General features: G+C 36.2%; 2 protein-coding genes across 2 annotated transcripts; one reads left to right on the forward strand and one right to left on the reverse strand.

Moving 5' to 3' along the window:
* The first annotated feature begins 8,698 nt into the window (after positions 1-8,698).
* LOC114175070 (uncharacterized) lies at positions 8,699-10,420 on the forward strand. Its single transcript, XM_028059829.2, has one exon. It carries the CDS (start codon positions 8,699-8,701, stop codon positions 10,418-10,420), a length of 1,722 nt encoding a protein of 573 aa, XP_027915630.2.
* A 3,574-nt stretch (positions 10,421-13,994) lies between these two features.
* Positions 13,995-15,752, reverse strand: LOC114176077 (tubulin beta-1 chain-like). Its single transcript, XM_028060987.2, has 3 exons — positions 15,315-15,752; positions 14,943-15,212; positions 13,995-14,846 (listed from the first exon to the last, which is right to left on the reverse strand). The coding sequence occupies exons 1-3, from the start codon at positions 15,706-15,708 to the stop codon at positions 14,179-14,181; spliced, it is 1,332 nt and encodes a 443-aa protein (XP_027916788.1). The 5' UTR covers positions 15,709-15,752; the 3' UTR covers positions 13,995-14,178.
* Between the last annotated feature and the right edge of the window lie 2,053 nt (positions 15,753-17,805).

Consider the following 17,805-nt stretch of genomic DNA (forward strand, 5'->3'; position numbering starts at 1 on the left):
TTCTATTAGATAAATACTGATTATTATGTTGTAATGTAATTTGCTTCTTATTCACACTTATCCATTTTATAAATTTTGTGAAAAAAATATTGGTATGCATTGGTGTGTACTAAAATATAAGGATCAACAACAACAATATCAATAATTATTTTTTAAATCTCCTTTATATGTGTGATTTTTTGTTAATAATTTGGTATGAAAGTAAGGTGAATTTATTCACCTGTTAAGTTGTGAGATGTGTTTTAGAACTGAATAATCTTAATCTTGAAATAAGAAGGAATATTGAGGTAAGTCTTAAATATTTCAGTGTTGTTTCATTGTCCAAGTTTTGGTAATGATAAACAAGGCAATTAATTAGTGTAAAAACAAGGCAAATAATATAATTAGTTTTCATCGGATTTTATTTTTTTTACTGTTCTTTTATTCTCTTCTTCGCTAATCTTTTTGTTTTCTCTTGTTAATATTAGATAACCTTCTTTTTTAATTCTTCTCTCCATGTTCTTCAATATACAACTCTTTACTTTCCCTTTGAAACCTTCTATAAATGGCCAATAAATCAACATTTCTTGATCAAACTCTTACTAATGTTGGGCTTATTACCACACAATCCCCCAATCTGAGCATTTATATGCATAGGACAAGAAGAAGCCGTCAAGAGTTTACCAATTTAGGCCCTTAAGATTTTTATTTTTAATTATTGACTCAAATAATATATCTTCTATTATAAGCCCAAACAATCTTGGATCTCCAAAAAGGAACTACTAAGGTGCATGACGATCTTAATATCACATTTTGTAGTTTGTACTGTTTGAGAATATGAACCGTTAAAAAGTTCTTGTCCATGGCTTAATGTTGTTTCAAGGATGATTTAATGTTGTTGACCAAGTAAAAATCATGTTTCTTGATATATATATATATATATATATATATATATATATATATATATATATATATATATATATATATATATATATATATATATATATACCTCTGATCCCCTGAAAAACTGTAAAGCACTTCTTAGGAGTTTATTTGCTCCATTGATTTTAGGTTGCCTTTTTTTTTCCCTCAAGAGATTGATTGCTTCTAGGAGGCTTGTTGCTCCTTTAGAAGATAATTTCATAGGAGACTTCTTGATCCTTTAGAAGGTGATTTCATAGGAGACTTGTTTATTCGACCAACTAACACCAGAATTTGGGAGACTTATTTGCTCAACCCAATGGTTTGGCAGACTTGTTTGCTCAACCCAATGGTTTGGGAGACTTGTTTTCTCAACCAACTACCATTTAAATTTGGGAGACTTGTTTGCTCAACCAAATGGGTTGGGAGACTTGTTTGTCGAACCAACTACCATCAAAATTTGGGAGACTTATTTGCTCAATCAAATGGGTTGGGAGACTTGTTTGTTTAACCAACTATTATTGAAATTTGGGAGACTATCAATTTTCTTAAAAATCTTTCAAGATGTTCTTTGTTCTTCTAGGAGTTTTTCTTTATTCCTTAAGAGACTAATTGCTCTCATCGAATTTTAAGAGACATTTTATTCCTTAAGAGTTTGGTTGTTATCAATGGATTTTTGCTCCTTTTTATTCCTTAAGAGACTAATTGCTCTCATTTGATTTTAAGAGACTTTTTATTTCTTAAGAGTCTGATTTCTCTCATTAGATTTTTGCTTCTTTTTATTCCTTAAGAGATTAATTGATCTCATTGGATTTTAGGAGATCTTTTACTCCTTAAAAGTCTGATTCCTCTCATCGAATTTTTGCTCCTTTTTATTCCTTAACAAACTAATTGCTCTCATAAGATTTTATGAGATTTTCTATTCCTTAAGAGTTTGATTGCTCTCACCAGATTTTTGCTCCTTTTTATTCCTTGAGAGACTAATTGCTCTCATCAAATTTTGAGAACTTTTTATTCCTTAAGAGTATGATTGCTCTCATTGGATTTTTTTTCTCCTTTTTATTCCTTAAGAATCTAATTGTCATCATCTAATTTTAGGAGACTTTCTTTATCATACCAAATCCTTGTGGATACGACCTTGTTGTACTATAATTGACCCAATACACTTGCTGGACAAATTCACACACCCTTCACCGAGAGTCAACGTAACCTAATTTGTCCAAAAAGGAAACTAAAACCAAATTCCATTTAAATGATGACACAAAAAAAGTGTCCTTCAAATCCAAATAAAAAATAATGCACAATAATAATAATCTAAAATACCATATAACTTCCACCTCCATCGATTTGCCATCTCCAACATAGATCCATCTTTCAAAATCAATTAATTTTTTGTAGCTTATGCAACCCTTCATTGAAACATTGATGTTAGTAGTTGCATCAAATCTAACCACCAAAGGTTTTTAGGCACTAAAGCTAAATTGACCCTAGAATAGAGCAAAGAATGACCCATGCGATTTAAGCATCTCTCATAGTCTTTCCTCTCTTCAGAGGTATTAGAGTCTGTAGGAGAATCTCAATCTTTAATGCAAGGTCAAAATCCATGCAGCCAAGAACAATTTTCATGTTCTCTTTCCAATTCTTAAAATTTGTTCCACTAAGGACCGAAACTTGCGTAGAGACCTATCATCACACAAAGACTCTCCGCTAGTCCCTACCGCAACAAAGATGGAGGCTAATGTGTGAGAACTAGAACAGAGTCACCATTATGATTGAGATGGAGGCCACCGCGTGAGAACAAGAACATAGTCACAACCGCGACGTGTCTCCTACAACTCGCCATTAGCAATGAACATCTCCATCTTCGCCATGAACAACTTATGATTGTGTCACAACAACCATTTTCCAACAAGTGTATTGGTATGTAATAGTATCAATAAGTATCATATCCACAGGAATATAGCAAGTATATTAATAGTTTGATTTTTGGATTTTTGGTTTGTGATAAAGAGTATGTGTAAAAATAGATAATAATAATAATTAGATAGATTGAGTGGAGTAGGGGCTATGAATTGATTTAATCTTATCTTCTTCTATGCACCACTATCATCTTGTTTACTTACTATGCAAATCATTCAATGTCCTGGGAGTACTTTTTCTATGTAGATCTAGGTTCATTCTTGATACACTAGAACCTAAGAACTTCAAACCTAGTGTGATTCCTCAACTCCTAGTAGAATGAATCTTTGCTTTAATGTGCAATACTCGTTGAATGAATATGTGACATGTGTAGGACCCTTTCATCCAGCATCCCCTTTGGCTACTTAAATAAGCACCAATACATGTATGATGATTTGATTGGACTATAGTTTAAGACCGGTTTCCCAACTCAATCCAAATGAGTTAAATAGATGAGTGATCAAGTCATCATTAAGCATAAATCAAATCATAAAAATTGAATGAAAGCAAAGATAAATACCTAAGTAGAAGTGAATAGAATCATAATTGATTATATCAAACTTGAACATAAGGGAGTTCAACTACTCATAGAACATTGCAATGCAATTCCCACAACATCTACACATAAAATCTACATTAAGAGCATCTCCCTCGTAACTCACAAATCCTACTCTATCCCACTACTACATTTTTTAGCCTCCCCTCAATGTTTCAAATGAGGACCTAAGGTATTTATTTATAGAACTTTTTAGGCGATGCTCAGCCCAACTTTTGGCGTTCAGTCATGTACCGCCTTAAGTGCTAAGCACATTCTCTTATGACTCAGCCATGCACTGCCTTAAGTGTTAAGCACCATTTTGGTTTGGCTCAGCTCCAAAAGTCATATTTTGGATCCTTCCTTGACCGCCTTACTAGAGCTCAGCTGAATCATTTTTAATTCTTCAAGAAATTGTTATAAAATCATCTAAAATTCATTAATTTCTTATTTTTCTTATTTTTAGTACCTCATTCTGTAATTATAAGATAAAATAGGTTGTTTACTTACAAAATATGATCAATTAAAGCATGATAAATGTCAAGTTTGTATGGAAATTTTACGTATTCTAGACACTTATCAACGACTTATCTCTTCCACCTTTGTTCGAAGCAAGCTGTTGTAAGACAAAACCACCACGTCTTCCTCACGACTCCACCATGGCACTAGAGCATGAACCAAATTTTTCGTGGCTCCCAAAGAGGCAACCCACCACGACGAAGAACTGATACGCCTCCACCACATGAGAAAGAAACAAGTTTGAAACCCAAAAGTGCCATTGTGAATTACTGAGCAACAAACTCACCTTAGACTACGGTGCCACCATCGCAGGGAAGAGGACAAATAAATTGGGGCTTTCAGATGTAAGGATTTTGTAGGTTTCAAAATTGGGGATTTATGTTTCGAAAACCCACCAGAGAGATGAACATCAAGACGAGGATTTTCCAAAATTAGGGTTTAATTTGTCATAATTAGGGTTCATGCAATTAGGTGCCGAAAACTTTATCAAAAACTAACATGATCTAATACCAATTGTTAGATTATGCACTCAAACAGACCAATCATAAATAAGCAATTAAACCCCTTAATTAATAGAATAATCTACAAAACCCTATAGAGCAAAATGTGGAAGCGTATCTGAATTGGCCATTGAAAATAGTAGATGAAATTTGGTATTTGGTCTTCTAACTGTAGAGCACCTGGATGTTCCCTCTTGATTTTTTTCTTATGATGGGGACCATAACCCTTTATGTAACTTCTCTCATTTACTTCCTTAATTTCAATATTTTTAATTAGCCCCTTAATCAAATTAGAATATTGCTTATGGTGTCTACACTTTAAATATTTCATGACATATATGCTCTTAACCATATAATGACCTAACATATTTAATTATTATTATTATTATTATTATTGTGTGTGTGTGTGCGCGCGCATGTGCGTGTGTGTGTGACCCAAAATGGTTATAATGGAGACAAACAAAAGATAATGTTTTATGACAAATAAAGCATGAAAAGATGAAAAACCAAGGTTCGAACATAAATTATAAGATCAAACAAGCTTAAAATAGACACATGCTTAATGCATGACCAAGTGAAAGAATAAAGAACTCAACAACATATGCATTATGTGTTAGTTGACTATGTCAAGAACAAAGTAATTATCTTCGATGAAAACAACAATAGAATGAATGCACAAGACACAAGTAAAAAAATAAAATGCAAAAAAATAACAAATGTATGTAACACTTGACGTTAGACCAAAGAACACACAAGTCTACAAAATCACAAACAACAAATGACATATCCCTAGTGGAATAAATGCATTTCACATGTAACATAAGACACATCATTGCCATGCTACATAGTATGAAGTCTAAGAGTTGACCAATAACATCTTTCAAGGAAGATTTTAACACATAGTACCACTCATCAATATATGATATTATTCTTCAATGTATGGATGTTCAATTTGATATTATTAGTGATATAAAGAAATGTTTGAGATATAAAGTGTGATTTCACCAACTCCTTATACTACAAGTCGAGGTTGTCAGTAAAAATTATTGAACCTCTAAAAAAACTTTCAGTCAAGATGCTTTGAAGCACACAATCTAATATAGTTCATTTTAGACATCTATGTAAGGAAGCTATTCCTTGCAAAAAAAAAAAATACAAGAGAGTCTCGCATGCATTAGATCATGAAAAAGCCTTCTAGGTTTTGAAATTATCGTTCATCTTATAAATGTCTTAGATAAAGAACTGTTGTCATTGTAAACTTTTTACTATCATCAAATAGCACCTCTAAAAGCAAGGAGAATGAATTATTTAATATTCACTCTAAGTTAAGTGTGAACCTTGTATTCAAACAACACTCTTTTGTTATATAACTTAGAGAGACTTTATGCATTTTTTCTAGGGAAACTTTATGTATATGTGCTTAAACATAAGGTGAGTTTAAATGGACAGTTTGGAGAGTCTCTTCATAGATAGCTTGGAGAGGCATTGTATAATGGGATAATCACGAATGGCTTTACATTCTCCTTTTTAGCCAGAAGCAACAATAATAATGCTTATAGTATAATTTGTTTAGTGGAACGTTTTGTCATTTTCATTGGATAACTTGATGTAGCTTATATTGAGGTGAACTGATATATAAATTATGTTATTACTTAACCTTAAATTACATATACATTTTTTATTGATTACCCTTTAAAAGAAGGCTTGTGAACATTTTTAAAAAGCCATCAAGCAACCTTTATTAGCATTTGATAGGCCACTTGCTCCTAATGACACTAATGGTCTCATGAAAAAAAGAGAAAAAACATAGATACTTGTAAAACTTGAGAGCACACAATGCTCTAATATGCTCATTGTTTAAAGAGGAATACTCGAAGGTTCATGTCTTCAAAAGTGTCAAGGAAATGTGGAACACTATTTTGACCATACTGAACAAGTTTGGAATTCTCAACAAATATTATGATATTTCTAATCATATTGATAAAGTGTTGAGAAATTTTCCTATATTTGAAGACCACATGTGATGAGTTCATGAATAGACAAGAAGAAAATGAGCAAGAACATACCATTTCTAGAAAAATCACAAGAAGCATGACAAGACACAACTTTGATCAACAAAACATTTCTCTTTCTTCTATATTTTGTGTTCCTTAGACTTATCATTTGTATTTGAGGAGGTGCAAATAATAAAATCAGAATAAGGTAATACAACTTTCTCAAAGCCATGAAAATATTAGAAGCGAATCCAAGATTAATAACAAGAGATGCAAACACAAGACATCAAGTCAAATTTGAAATTGGAGTCTATGTGTAAAAAAATCTCGACCAATGAAAGAAACAAGGGTGAGAAAGACATATCCGAGGAAGCATGAAGGCATATATTCAAGCATGATAGAGCTTCCTTCTTTTTATATTTTTTAATTTTAAATTTCAAGTTTCCTCTACTTTTTGTTTAATAATTTTTGGCCACATACGAATGGATTCTAGATCATTTATTTGCATTTGATTAGAGGCACATTTGAGTGTCATTTGGCTTGTAATGTTCCAACCTGGCTATAAATAGGCATTTCTTATATAATGTTACTTTAAATTTTATGAGAATTTGAGCTTGTTTGAGAATATTTTGTAAATGATAATTTTCTTTGAATCTTATTTCGAACTCTTAAAAGACAAGTGACGCTTTTTTTTTGTTGAACTTATCATAAAAATGACTCTTCTACCACTTTTACAAGTCTCTTCTAACTTTGCATCTTTTCTTTTATTCTTAATTGACTTTTTTATGTGTTCTTGTTCTTATCTTCTCATTTCTACCTTTAATTACTATTCATCATGTATTTTGTATCTTGTTTTATGTGATTAATTTTTACCTTTATCTTGAAAGCAAATTTTCACATTTATATAATTTTATTGGATTAAATTTTTATTCAGTGGTAATCTTTCTATAATTATTGTTCGTTGTAACACCTAAAATTCAAACAGAAAGTCTTCTCTCTTTTTTTAATTAAAACAAATTGTTGGTGTATGGCCGAGTACATCCCGGCCCAATAAGACAAAAATGGCCGGGATCACCCCGGCCCAAGTATGAGGCACATTCGTTGTGGCCCAATCACTGGGGTACCTGCTTTTCACCTTTTCTCTAACACAACACAGAGGGCCCAATAAGTGTGATGGCTAGATATATCCCGACCCCTTTTGGCTAGAGTACATCCCGGCCCAAGGGAGTGGCAGATGGAACATGTGATTATGGCGTAGAGGTACAAAGGAGCAGCGCGCAATCTCAGCCAAAAAGGAAGAAGTTGATATTTGGCGAAGTACAGATGGGAAAACCCCAAAAAAGAAAGGAATTGATATTTGAGAAGTACAGACGACAAAACCCAAAAAAAGGAAGGAGTTGATATTTGAGAAGTACAGACGACTAAACTCCAAAACGGAAGGAGTTGATCTTTGAGAAGTACAGACGGCCAAACCCCAAAAAGGAAGGAGTTGATCTTTGACAAAAGTACAGACGGACAAAACTCAGAATGGAAAGAGCTGATCTTTAACAAAGATACAAAAGAACAATCTCAGCCAATAAGGAAAGAACCGATGCGTGCAACCTCAGTTGGAAAGTGAAAGAATCGATCCTCGAATACGAACGGCCCACAACTAATAATAATAGGTCCATTAAGAAATTAGTATAAATTAAGGCCTAGTGAACAGGTAAAGGTACGTTTTTCTTACTAACCAACTACACCCCATATCAATCACTCTCTGACTTGAGCGTCGGAGTGCCTGCAGGTACCCCCACCCCCGGAGTGCAGACGATAGGAAGATCCAAGAAGAGTCCAGGGAGGAACAGAAGGAGGTTCGACACAAAGGGTTCTTGAGATCGTCTGGTTCCGCACCGAAATAGTACCGATCAGGTACAATTGGCGCCCACCGTGGGGCCAGACAATTCTCAAGAAGGATGGTGTCGACAAGAGCAACAGTCGATCAAAATACAGTAGCAGCAGAGATGCAACGAGAGATGAACCGCCAGTTGGAAGAATTGAGACGCAAGAACGAAGAAGAGATAAATGCCCTGAGAGAGGAGAACCAGCGGTTGCGAAGGCAACTTGAGCAAAATTCCCAACAAAGGGAAGAATCTCACAGTAATGGAGAAGGAGAAGGCGGCACAAGACGAGATGAATTCAGGGTACATACCACCACCCACCAAACAGGCGCAAGACCCAGAACAACTAGACGCCACCCCTTCGTGGACGGGATCATGGAGGTAGAACTTCCTGTACGCTAGAAGGGATTGACTATGAGCCGGTACGATGGCACTACTGATCTAGAGGAGCACGTGGACGTATTCACCACCCAAGCAGGGTTGTACACTTCAGATGACGCAATTCTTTATCGTGTGTTTCCAACGTCCCTGAAGGGTTTTGCACTCAACTGGTTCACACGATTACCACCTAACTCTATTGATTGTTTTGATACGTTGGTCACCCGTTTCGGCATTCAGTTCGTCACCAGTAAGCCACACCATCTCACTTCTCTAGCGCTAATAAATATACGACAGGAGAAGGGAGAATCTCTGCGAGAGTTTATGAAGCGCTTCGGGATGATATCGTTGAATATCTCTAATCTAAATCCTGAGGTCGCCATGCACCACCTTGTAACAGCGTTAAAGCCTGGCTCGTTCGTTGACAGTCTATGTAAGAAGCCCGTGAGCAATCTGGACGAGCTTCGAACCAAGGCAACCAAATTTATGCAGATGGAAGAATTAAAGGAGTTTCGCAGTACGACCCAATCAGACACTCGGGAAAAGAAATACATTGACAGAGAAAGGGTGTTAACGCAGCGACCTGACAGTAGGTTCAAGGACTCTAGACAACCAAAGTACAACAGGTATACACCCCTCGTGTCTAACAAAGCGAGAATTTTGGAGGAGGCCTTGAATGCCGACCTAATAGCAACCCCTCAAAGGGTCCCGACTCCCCCAAACGCGGATACCACTAAGCATTATCGGTATCATCGAAATTATGGGCACACGACGGAGGATTGTTTTACCCTGAAAGATAAAATCGAAGAGCCTATACAAGTAGGATACCTGAGAAGATTTGTCAAACGGGAGGAAAGGGGATTCTCTTCCACAGAAGAGCGAGAAGGTAGATATGAGAAGCGACCACGAAGAACGTTAGGGTACCAGGAGAGGCAAGAAGAAGGCACCAGAAGGAGGGTTGAGCCCGAGAAAGATGATGAACAGGATGTGAGGGAGAAGCCATTGAGAGGGGTGATCAACTATATATCAGGAGGCTTTGCAGGAGGCAGAGCCACTATGTCCGCGAGAAAAAAGTACATCCGAGCAATCCAAAATGTCAATGTCGTATCTACATGTCCTTGGCGGCACATGCCACCCATCACATTCTGTGATGATGATTTTCAAGCCATTGACCCCCAACACAATGACCCAATGGTGATCTCAGTGGAGATTGATGACTTTGCAATAAGTAAAACCTTGGTAGACCAGGGTAGTTCAGTGGATATCCTGTATTGGGTCACTTTCAAAAAGTTAAGAATTTCGGAAGTAGAAATCCAACAATACTCGGAGTCGATCATGGGCTTCTCAGGGGAGCGAGTGAATACAAAGGGCTACATTGATTTGTTCACCAAATTCGGAGCAGGGAGAACGACGCGAACGGTAAAAATTCGATACCTTATTGTTGACGCTCACACCTCTTATAATATTTTGCTAGGGAGACTTTCGTTGAACATGCTTGGTGCGGTGATATCCACATATCACTTAGCTATAAAATTTTCGTCAACTTCGGGGGACATAGTCACTGTACATGTAGACCAGCCAACTGCACGCAGATGCTACACAGACAGCTTAAGAGAAAGACCCATACACCAAGTTGAGAGCCCAACATCGCTACAATACCAAAATCAAACCCAAGTCTTTTCACCAGGAAATCTAGTGTGGCGAATGGCAAGTGCTGCCCGAAAACACGAGGGGAAGTTCTTGCCCAACTGGGAATAGGGCCACTCTGTGTCAAGGAAGTTGTGGGTAAATGCGCATACAGATGGGAACACCTATCAGGTGTCTCTATTCCAACAACCCGGAACGCCTCACATCTGAAGTATTACAGTTAGTTTGTTAAATGCTTATTTTTTATTTTCAGACTTCTTACGAACGATTTGTGGATTGATTGCATAATAAATGGTGTACTCTTTCCTACCTTGATCTTTTTTTTTAACCTAAGGAGGGTTTTGGTCAAGAAGGTTTTAATGAGGCATCGTAGCAATGAATAAACCATAATTTTTCATTATTATTACTCTACGCTTACATTTTCCATCGCTGAAGCACGCACACATTTAAATCAAGTGCATCAAACAAATACTTTCTTAGCATTCTCTCTATAGGAAAGGAAGCTTCATCAAACTAGATGATTCCCCCATATCTATATCAATGGGAAAGAAAGCTTCATCAAACCAGATGATCCCCTCATATCTGTATCAATGAGAAAGGAAGCTTCATCGCCCTAGATGATCCCCTCATATCTATATCAATGGGAAAGGAAGTTTCATCGTCCTAGATGATCCCCCCATATTGATAAAATAAATACGACAAAGATGACACATAACAACTCACAAAAGCAGACTTACTAACCTAGTAGGGCAAGAGGCCAGCCACATCTCGGCCAGGAATGGCCGAGTACATCTCGGCCAAGACACATGTTGGCAGCATCACAACCACATCCCAACCAGGAATGGTCGGGTACATCTCGGCCAGGAATGGTCAGGTACATCTCGACCAAGACACATGTTGGCAGCATCACAACCACATCCCAGCCAGGAATGACCGGGTACATCTCGGCCAAGAATGGCCAGGTACATCTCGGCCAAGACACATGTTGGTAGTGTCACAACCACATCCTAGCCAGGAATGGCCAGGTATATCCCGTCCAGGAATGGTCAGGTACATCTCGGCCAACCACACTCTTTCTTTCCTTCATACTCGATTTTACACATTTCAACCTCTTGTTTCACTTCGTTCACTACGAGATTGGGGGGCTGGTGTTGGTGTATGGCCAAGTACATCCCGACCCAATAAGACAGAAATGGCCAGGATCACCCCGGCCCAAGTATGAGGCACATTCGTTGTAGCCCAGTCACTAGGGTACCTGCTTTTCACCTTTTCTCCAACACAACACAAAGGGCCAAATAAGTGTGATGGCCGGATATATCCTGGCCCCTTTTGGCCGAGTACATCCCGGCCCAAGGGAATGGCAGATGGAACATGTGATTATGGCGTAGAGGTACAGAGGAGCAGCGCGCAATCTCAGCCAAAAAGGAAGGAGTTGATATTTGGCGAAGTACAGACGGGCAAACCCAAAAAAGAAAGGAGTTGATATTTGAGAAGTACATACGGCAAAACCCCAAAAAAGGAAGGAGTTGATATTTGAGAAGTACAGACGACCAAACCCCAAAACGGAAGGAGTTGATCTTTGAGAAGTACAAACGGCCAAACCCCAAAAAGGAAGGAGATGATCTTTGACAAAAGTACATACGGACAAAACTCAGAATGGAAAGAGCTGATCTTTAACAAAGACACAGAAGAACAATCTCAGCCAATAAGGAAAGAACCGATGCGTGCAACCTCAGTCGGAAAGTGAAAGAATTGATCCTCGAATACGAACGGCCCGCAAATAATAATAAAAGGTCCATTAAGAAATTAGTATAAATTAAGGCCTAGTGAATAGGTAAAGGTACGCTTTTCTCACTAACCAATTACACCCCATATCAATCACTCTCTGGCTTGAGCGTCGGAGTGCCTGCAGGTACCCCCACCCCCGGAGTGCAGACGGCAGGGAGATCCAAGAGGAGTCCAGGGAGGAACAGGAGGAGGTTCGACACAGAGAGTTCTTGAGATCGTTTGGTTCCGCACCGAAATAGTACCGATCAAGTACATAAATAATAGTCATCCATTCATTGAAAAGATTTAAAATGTATTAAAATATGCTTTTTTGTATTTATGGGTTCTTTTAAATTCAAATTTGTAAAAATGGGTGCGTTGAATTTTTTTTGCAAAATAGGGTCGTCATGCAGGAGGACATTATAAGTGAAGTCGTCCTTCACCGTGTCGGTTTCCTTTTTTTTTTTCAAAAAGTGAAACCGTGCTCTAGAAAGCCGGTTTCCATTCACTTTAAAAGTGAAGTCGTCCTTGGGTATGACGACTTCACTTTTTGTTTTTTTTTTTGTTTTTTTTTTTTACGTTTAGCTTTATATATATTTTTTTAAATTTTTATTATTTAGTTTTTTTAAAATATTTGTTTATAGTAGAGAAACAAAGTGACATCCTCCTTTCATCCATTGACGATTTTTCCATCAGTTTCTTCCGATTTGGTCAAAACGTCCTCTGCTTCTCCGTTTGATTTTACAAATTTAGTATTTTATTAAATGATACTTTTTATTTGATAGTTAGTAGACTAACTAAAACACAAATAAAATAAACCTAAACAAATTAAATATTCAAATATAATTATCGAAAGATTTTTTAATATTTTTTAATTTGTATCATTTTATTTTTTTAATTTTGTATTATGATTTAAAGATTAAGTATTTTAGAATTTTTTAAAACTATTTTTTTATATTTTTACTATAGACAAATATTTAAAAAAACTAAATAATATATATTTAAAAAAAATATACATAAAGCTGAACGTAAAAAAAAATAAAATAAAAACCAAAAAGTGAAGTCGTGAAGTCCAAAGACAACTTCACTTTTGAAGTGAATGGAAACCGACTTCCAAGAGCACAGTGGAGGACGATTTAATCTGTAATGTCGTCCTCCACCATGACGACTGGACCCTATTTTGCAAAAAAAAAAAATTCAACAAACCCATTTTTACAAATTTAAATTTAAAAGAACCCCTAAATACAAAAAAATACCATTAAAATACAAAGAAATTTAATTAATTTGGAACACATGTGACCCAAGATCTTCAAGATCAAATATAAAAATTTTAAGATTTTATTTGACGTAAAGTTTTCATTTTACAATTACTTCTCAAAACTTTAATAATAAACCTGCATGAAGAATATGGTTGGAAACACTTTCCATAACTTATAATTCTCCACAAAATGAAGATTGTGACAGGTTATATTTACATGAATACAAAAGCTACGTATACAGAATCAATTTTCAAATTCAGAATATGGAATAAGCTTGTATGCATATTAAATATTAAAAGAAGATATTACTTAATTAACCATTTACTTCAAGATAAATTAAATCGTACTAGAATAATTTCTCCTAACTAACAAAATGATAAGGTCACGTCAAAATTGTAAAGATTTGTGCATCATGGACATTCTTTGAAAAAAATCAAACTTTAGAATGTAAGTATTTTTCCAGAAAAAAATCAATGTAAGGATGAATCTAATTCATCACTAAAATATAAATAATTAAATAAACAAAACAAATTGAATAATTAAAACGAAAATTAAAAACAAAATCTAAAAGAAGTAACGTGAAAACTAAAGAATGAATTATAAAGCGAAGCAGTTATAATGATGATGGCGATAGAAAAAGATGTTAAAGGGAACAGAAATACGAGAACTGCATACGTTAATGTATATGAACTTTAACCCAGAAAAACATCCGATGGCTGAATAACAGAGGCCTTATGAACAAAAACCCAGGTTAAACAATGACCCTCGATTTATACAAAAACAACAAACAAATGAATAAGTCAATGTTTTTTCACTGCTTCACAAGTGAAAGACGACGCCTCCTCAAGCAACATCCTCTTCCTCATCCTCGTACTCTTCCTCGTCAGCAGTAGCATCCTGGTATTGCTGGTACTCTGCTACCAGATCATTCATGTTGCTCTCAGCTTCAGTGAACTCCATCTCATCCATTCCCTCACCAGTGTACCAATGCAAGAAAGCCTTGCGCCTGAACATCGCTGTGAACTGCTCGCTCACTCTCCTGAACATCTCCTGAATCGATGTTGAGTTTCCGACGAAAGTAGAAGACATCTTAAGACCCGTTGGAGGGATGTCACAAACGCTGGATTTCACATTGTTGGGTATCCACTCAACAAAGTAAGAAGAGTTCTTGTTCTGCACGTTTATCATCTGCTCGTCCACCTCCTTCGTGCTCATCTTTCCACGGAACATTGCGGATGCGGTCAGATAACGACCGTGGCGTGGATCCGCAGCACACATCATGTTCTTAGCATCCCACATCTGCTGAGTGAGTTCCGGCACCGTCAGGTTCCGGTACTGCTGGGATCCTCTTGATGTCAAGGGTGCAAATCCAACCATGAAGAAATGGAGACGAGGGAATGGAATCAGATTCACCGCAAGCTTCCTAAGATCAGAGTTAAGCTGTCCAGGGAAACGTAGACAACAAGTAACTCCACTCATCGTTGCAGAGATGAGATGGTTAAGGTCCCCAACTGCAACAAGCAAGAAAAACAAACGAAGCATTATGAGCATACCATGTTGAAAAGGGCACCAAAAACAAAATTCAGAAAAATAAATCTGAAACTCACAAGTTGGATTAGCAAGCTTCAAGGTACGGAAAGAGATATCGTAGAGAGCCTCGTTGTCCAAAACCATGCATTCATCGGCATTTTCAACGAGCTGGTGAACAGAAAGCGTGGCGTTGTACGGCTCCACAACTGTGTCAGATACCTTGGGGGAAGGAAAAACGGAGAACGTCATCATCATACGATCAGGATACTCTTCTCTGATCTTCGATATCAGAAGGGTTCCCATGCCGGAGCCGGTTCCACCCCCCAAAGAGTGGCACACTTGAAACCCTGTAATTGGAAACAAAAAACTTGAATTCCCAAAACACAAACGAAGAATTGTGCATTCCATATGGATAATTAATATGGTAAAAAATAAAATTTTGTGGATACCTTGCATGCAATCGCAGTTCTCGGCCTCCTTCCTCACAACATCCAAGACGGAATCGATAAGTTCGGCACCCTCGGTGTAGTGACCCTTGGCCCAGTTGTTACCGGCGCCGGACTGCCCGAAGACGAAGTTATCGGGCCGGAATATCTGACCGAAGGGGCCGGACCTGACCGAATCCATTGTGCCGGGTTCCAGATCCATGAGGACGGCACGTGGAACGTACCTTCCGCCACTGGCCTCATTGTAGTAGACATTGATGCGCTCGAGTTGGAGTTCGGAGTCACCGCTGTAGTTGCCGGTGTGGTCGATGCCGTGCTCGCCGCAGATGACTTCCCAGAACTTGGCTCCGATCTGGTTGCCGCACTGGCCGCCTTGGATGTGGAGGATTTCTCTCATTTTGTGGTGAAAGTGGGAGAAGTGAGGGGGAGATTGAACAACGTTCTTTTGCCTTTTATCTTTTCTTTTCTTCTTCCCTTTTCTTGTTGGTGATTGGTGGAGAGAATTTCATGCCGTGGAAGTTGGGTGTGCGTTCCTTCCTGCCAGTTACTTTTCTTCTTTCTATCTTCTATTTTTCCACCAATACCCACTTCTTCCTCTCTTGGCTCATTCAATTTTACCATTTTTTTCTCTCTCTCCCTCTTTCTTCCTCTTCTTCCCAAAACTACTTTCTAATCACGGCATTTTAATAATAGAAAAATGCTTTTGCTAAATATATTACCAAGATATATTATATTTATCAATCAAAAATAGAGTGAAATTTATAAAGAAAATTATCTCATTTTCTATACATTCTTTGATCTCACCATATAGCTAAAATTGTAAATACACATCCCTTACAAGCTAATATCGTTACATATACGTATGTACATTGTTATATTATACGAGGAATGTAACACAAACAATAGAGAGAAATTTTATTTATACTAACTAAGCAAACATGAGACTTGCTTAAATATATCCAAGATGTAATTACAGTCATTTTTGTAAAGTTTATCAAAAAGAAGTTACTTTCTACATAATTCAAATTCAAAAGAACTATGATTACACGAGTATATTCATACATGCACAAAAATACTCTTCAAGACTCCCACTAGTAATTCACATCTTTACTCACCTACAATCTCGTTTGCTCAAGCCATAATAATGATCATCAAACATAGCAATCAACACAAACACTACTAAAAAAATTTATATTTCCTGCCAATTTTGTTTTGATTTTTTTTTTTTAGAAAATACTTATAAATTTTCTTATGAACAAAATTTGCAGGAAATTGCTGCCAATTTTTTTGAAAAATGTTTTGTATAAAACACTTTTTGCAACAAATTTTGTAGGAAATATTTGCAAATTTTATAATTTTGTAGGAAATAATTACACACGAAGGAATTACCTATCAATTAAAATTCTTAGAAAAATAGCAAAAAAAGTCTTTTCTTGCAAATTTTTTTAACAAATTTGCAAGAAAATTTCCATGTAATATGAGAATTTTTAGGAGTGAAAAAAGAAAGAAAGAGTAAGCTAGTTATAATTTCCAACATACATATATTCTAAATTTTTCAACTAAAACATACCACATTACTGACTGCACCAAAATCATCCATTATATTCTAGAACAAACAAACTTCATATACGATATATTGATTCTACACTTAATGTACAAATTTATGCATTAACTTAGACACAAGAAACCTTACACTAGTCATAAAACCTCTTAGTGGATTGCAGCAAAAGCTCTAGCTCCACTTGGCCTAACAAATCGATTCAAATTCTTGCCATAAGAACCTCCTTCAACTCTCACCACCTAGACATGACACTCTATGTGAGTTTGTAAGTCTAGTAGAGTGATGACTTATGTCCAACATATATCATGCATAACTATAAACTAACAAGGATTTATATTTCTTCCACAGAAGCCAAAACTCCAAACAATCATACAATTCAACTCTTTTCTCATTCCATTCCATTTATCCACTTTCATTCCCTTAAAACCATTACATTTTCATAAAATAATACTTCAACATAGGGTGGAGTGTAGTGGAAGCCATGCTTGATATTATAAAAGAATTAGGTCACTAAAAGAAAGAAAAAAAAATGTTCTTAGAAGCATTCAAAAAAGTCTAACTTTTTTTCTATCAATTTAATTTTTGTTAATCATAGTTTTGGTTAAATTAGATGTTTTCATCTTGATTAGAAATTAGTAAGCTTAGAACATTTAAATGTAAAATCTTCCAATATATTTCAAATGTTTTGTCTCATCTTGAACTTTCTATATTGTATAGGGAATAACCTTTACTATAAAGTTTGAATTGATATGATCTTAGTATTGATACAAATCTAGGAAAAAGATCTACAATATTCTCCTTCTTGTTCTTTTTCACAAATCAAAATTATTAAATACCACAAACTCACAAAAAAATCAACCCATATATACATGTTTCATCGTCACGCACAGACCAAAGGTTCCTTTTCACGCACAGACCAAAATCCAAAGGGAA

Source organism: Vigna unguiculata, chromosome 3 (assembly GCF_037176805.1).
Source record: "Vigna unguiculata cultivar grain cowpea cultivar isolate G323 ecotype 2 chromosome 3, ASM3717680v1, whole genome shotgun sequence".
Lineage (NCBI taxonomy): Eukaryota > Viridiplantae > Streptophyta > Magnoliopsida > Fabales > Fabaceae > Vigna > Vigna unguiculata.

Excerpts from the sequence above, each read along its gene's own strand:
- LOC114176077 (XM_028060987.2), bottom strand. The coding sequence starts at position 15,708 with ATGAGAGAAATCCTCCACATCCAAGGCGGCCAGTGCGGCAACCAGATC. Across the intron at positions 15,213-15,314 it reads GAACTGCGATTGCATGCAAG|GGTTTCAAGTGTGCCACTCT; the intron begins GTATCCACAAAA and ends TTCCAATTACAG. Across the intron at positions 14,847-14,942 it reads GAAGCTTGCTAATCCAACTT|TTGGGGACCTTAACCATCTC; the intron begins GTGAGTTTCAGA and ends TGCTTGTTGCAG.
- LOC114175070 (XM_028059829.2), top strand. The coding sequence starts at position 8,699 with ATGAGCCGGTACGATGGCACTACTGATCTAGAGGAGCACGTGGACGTA.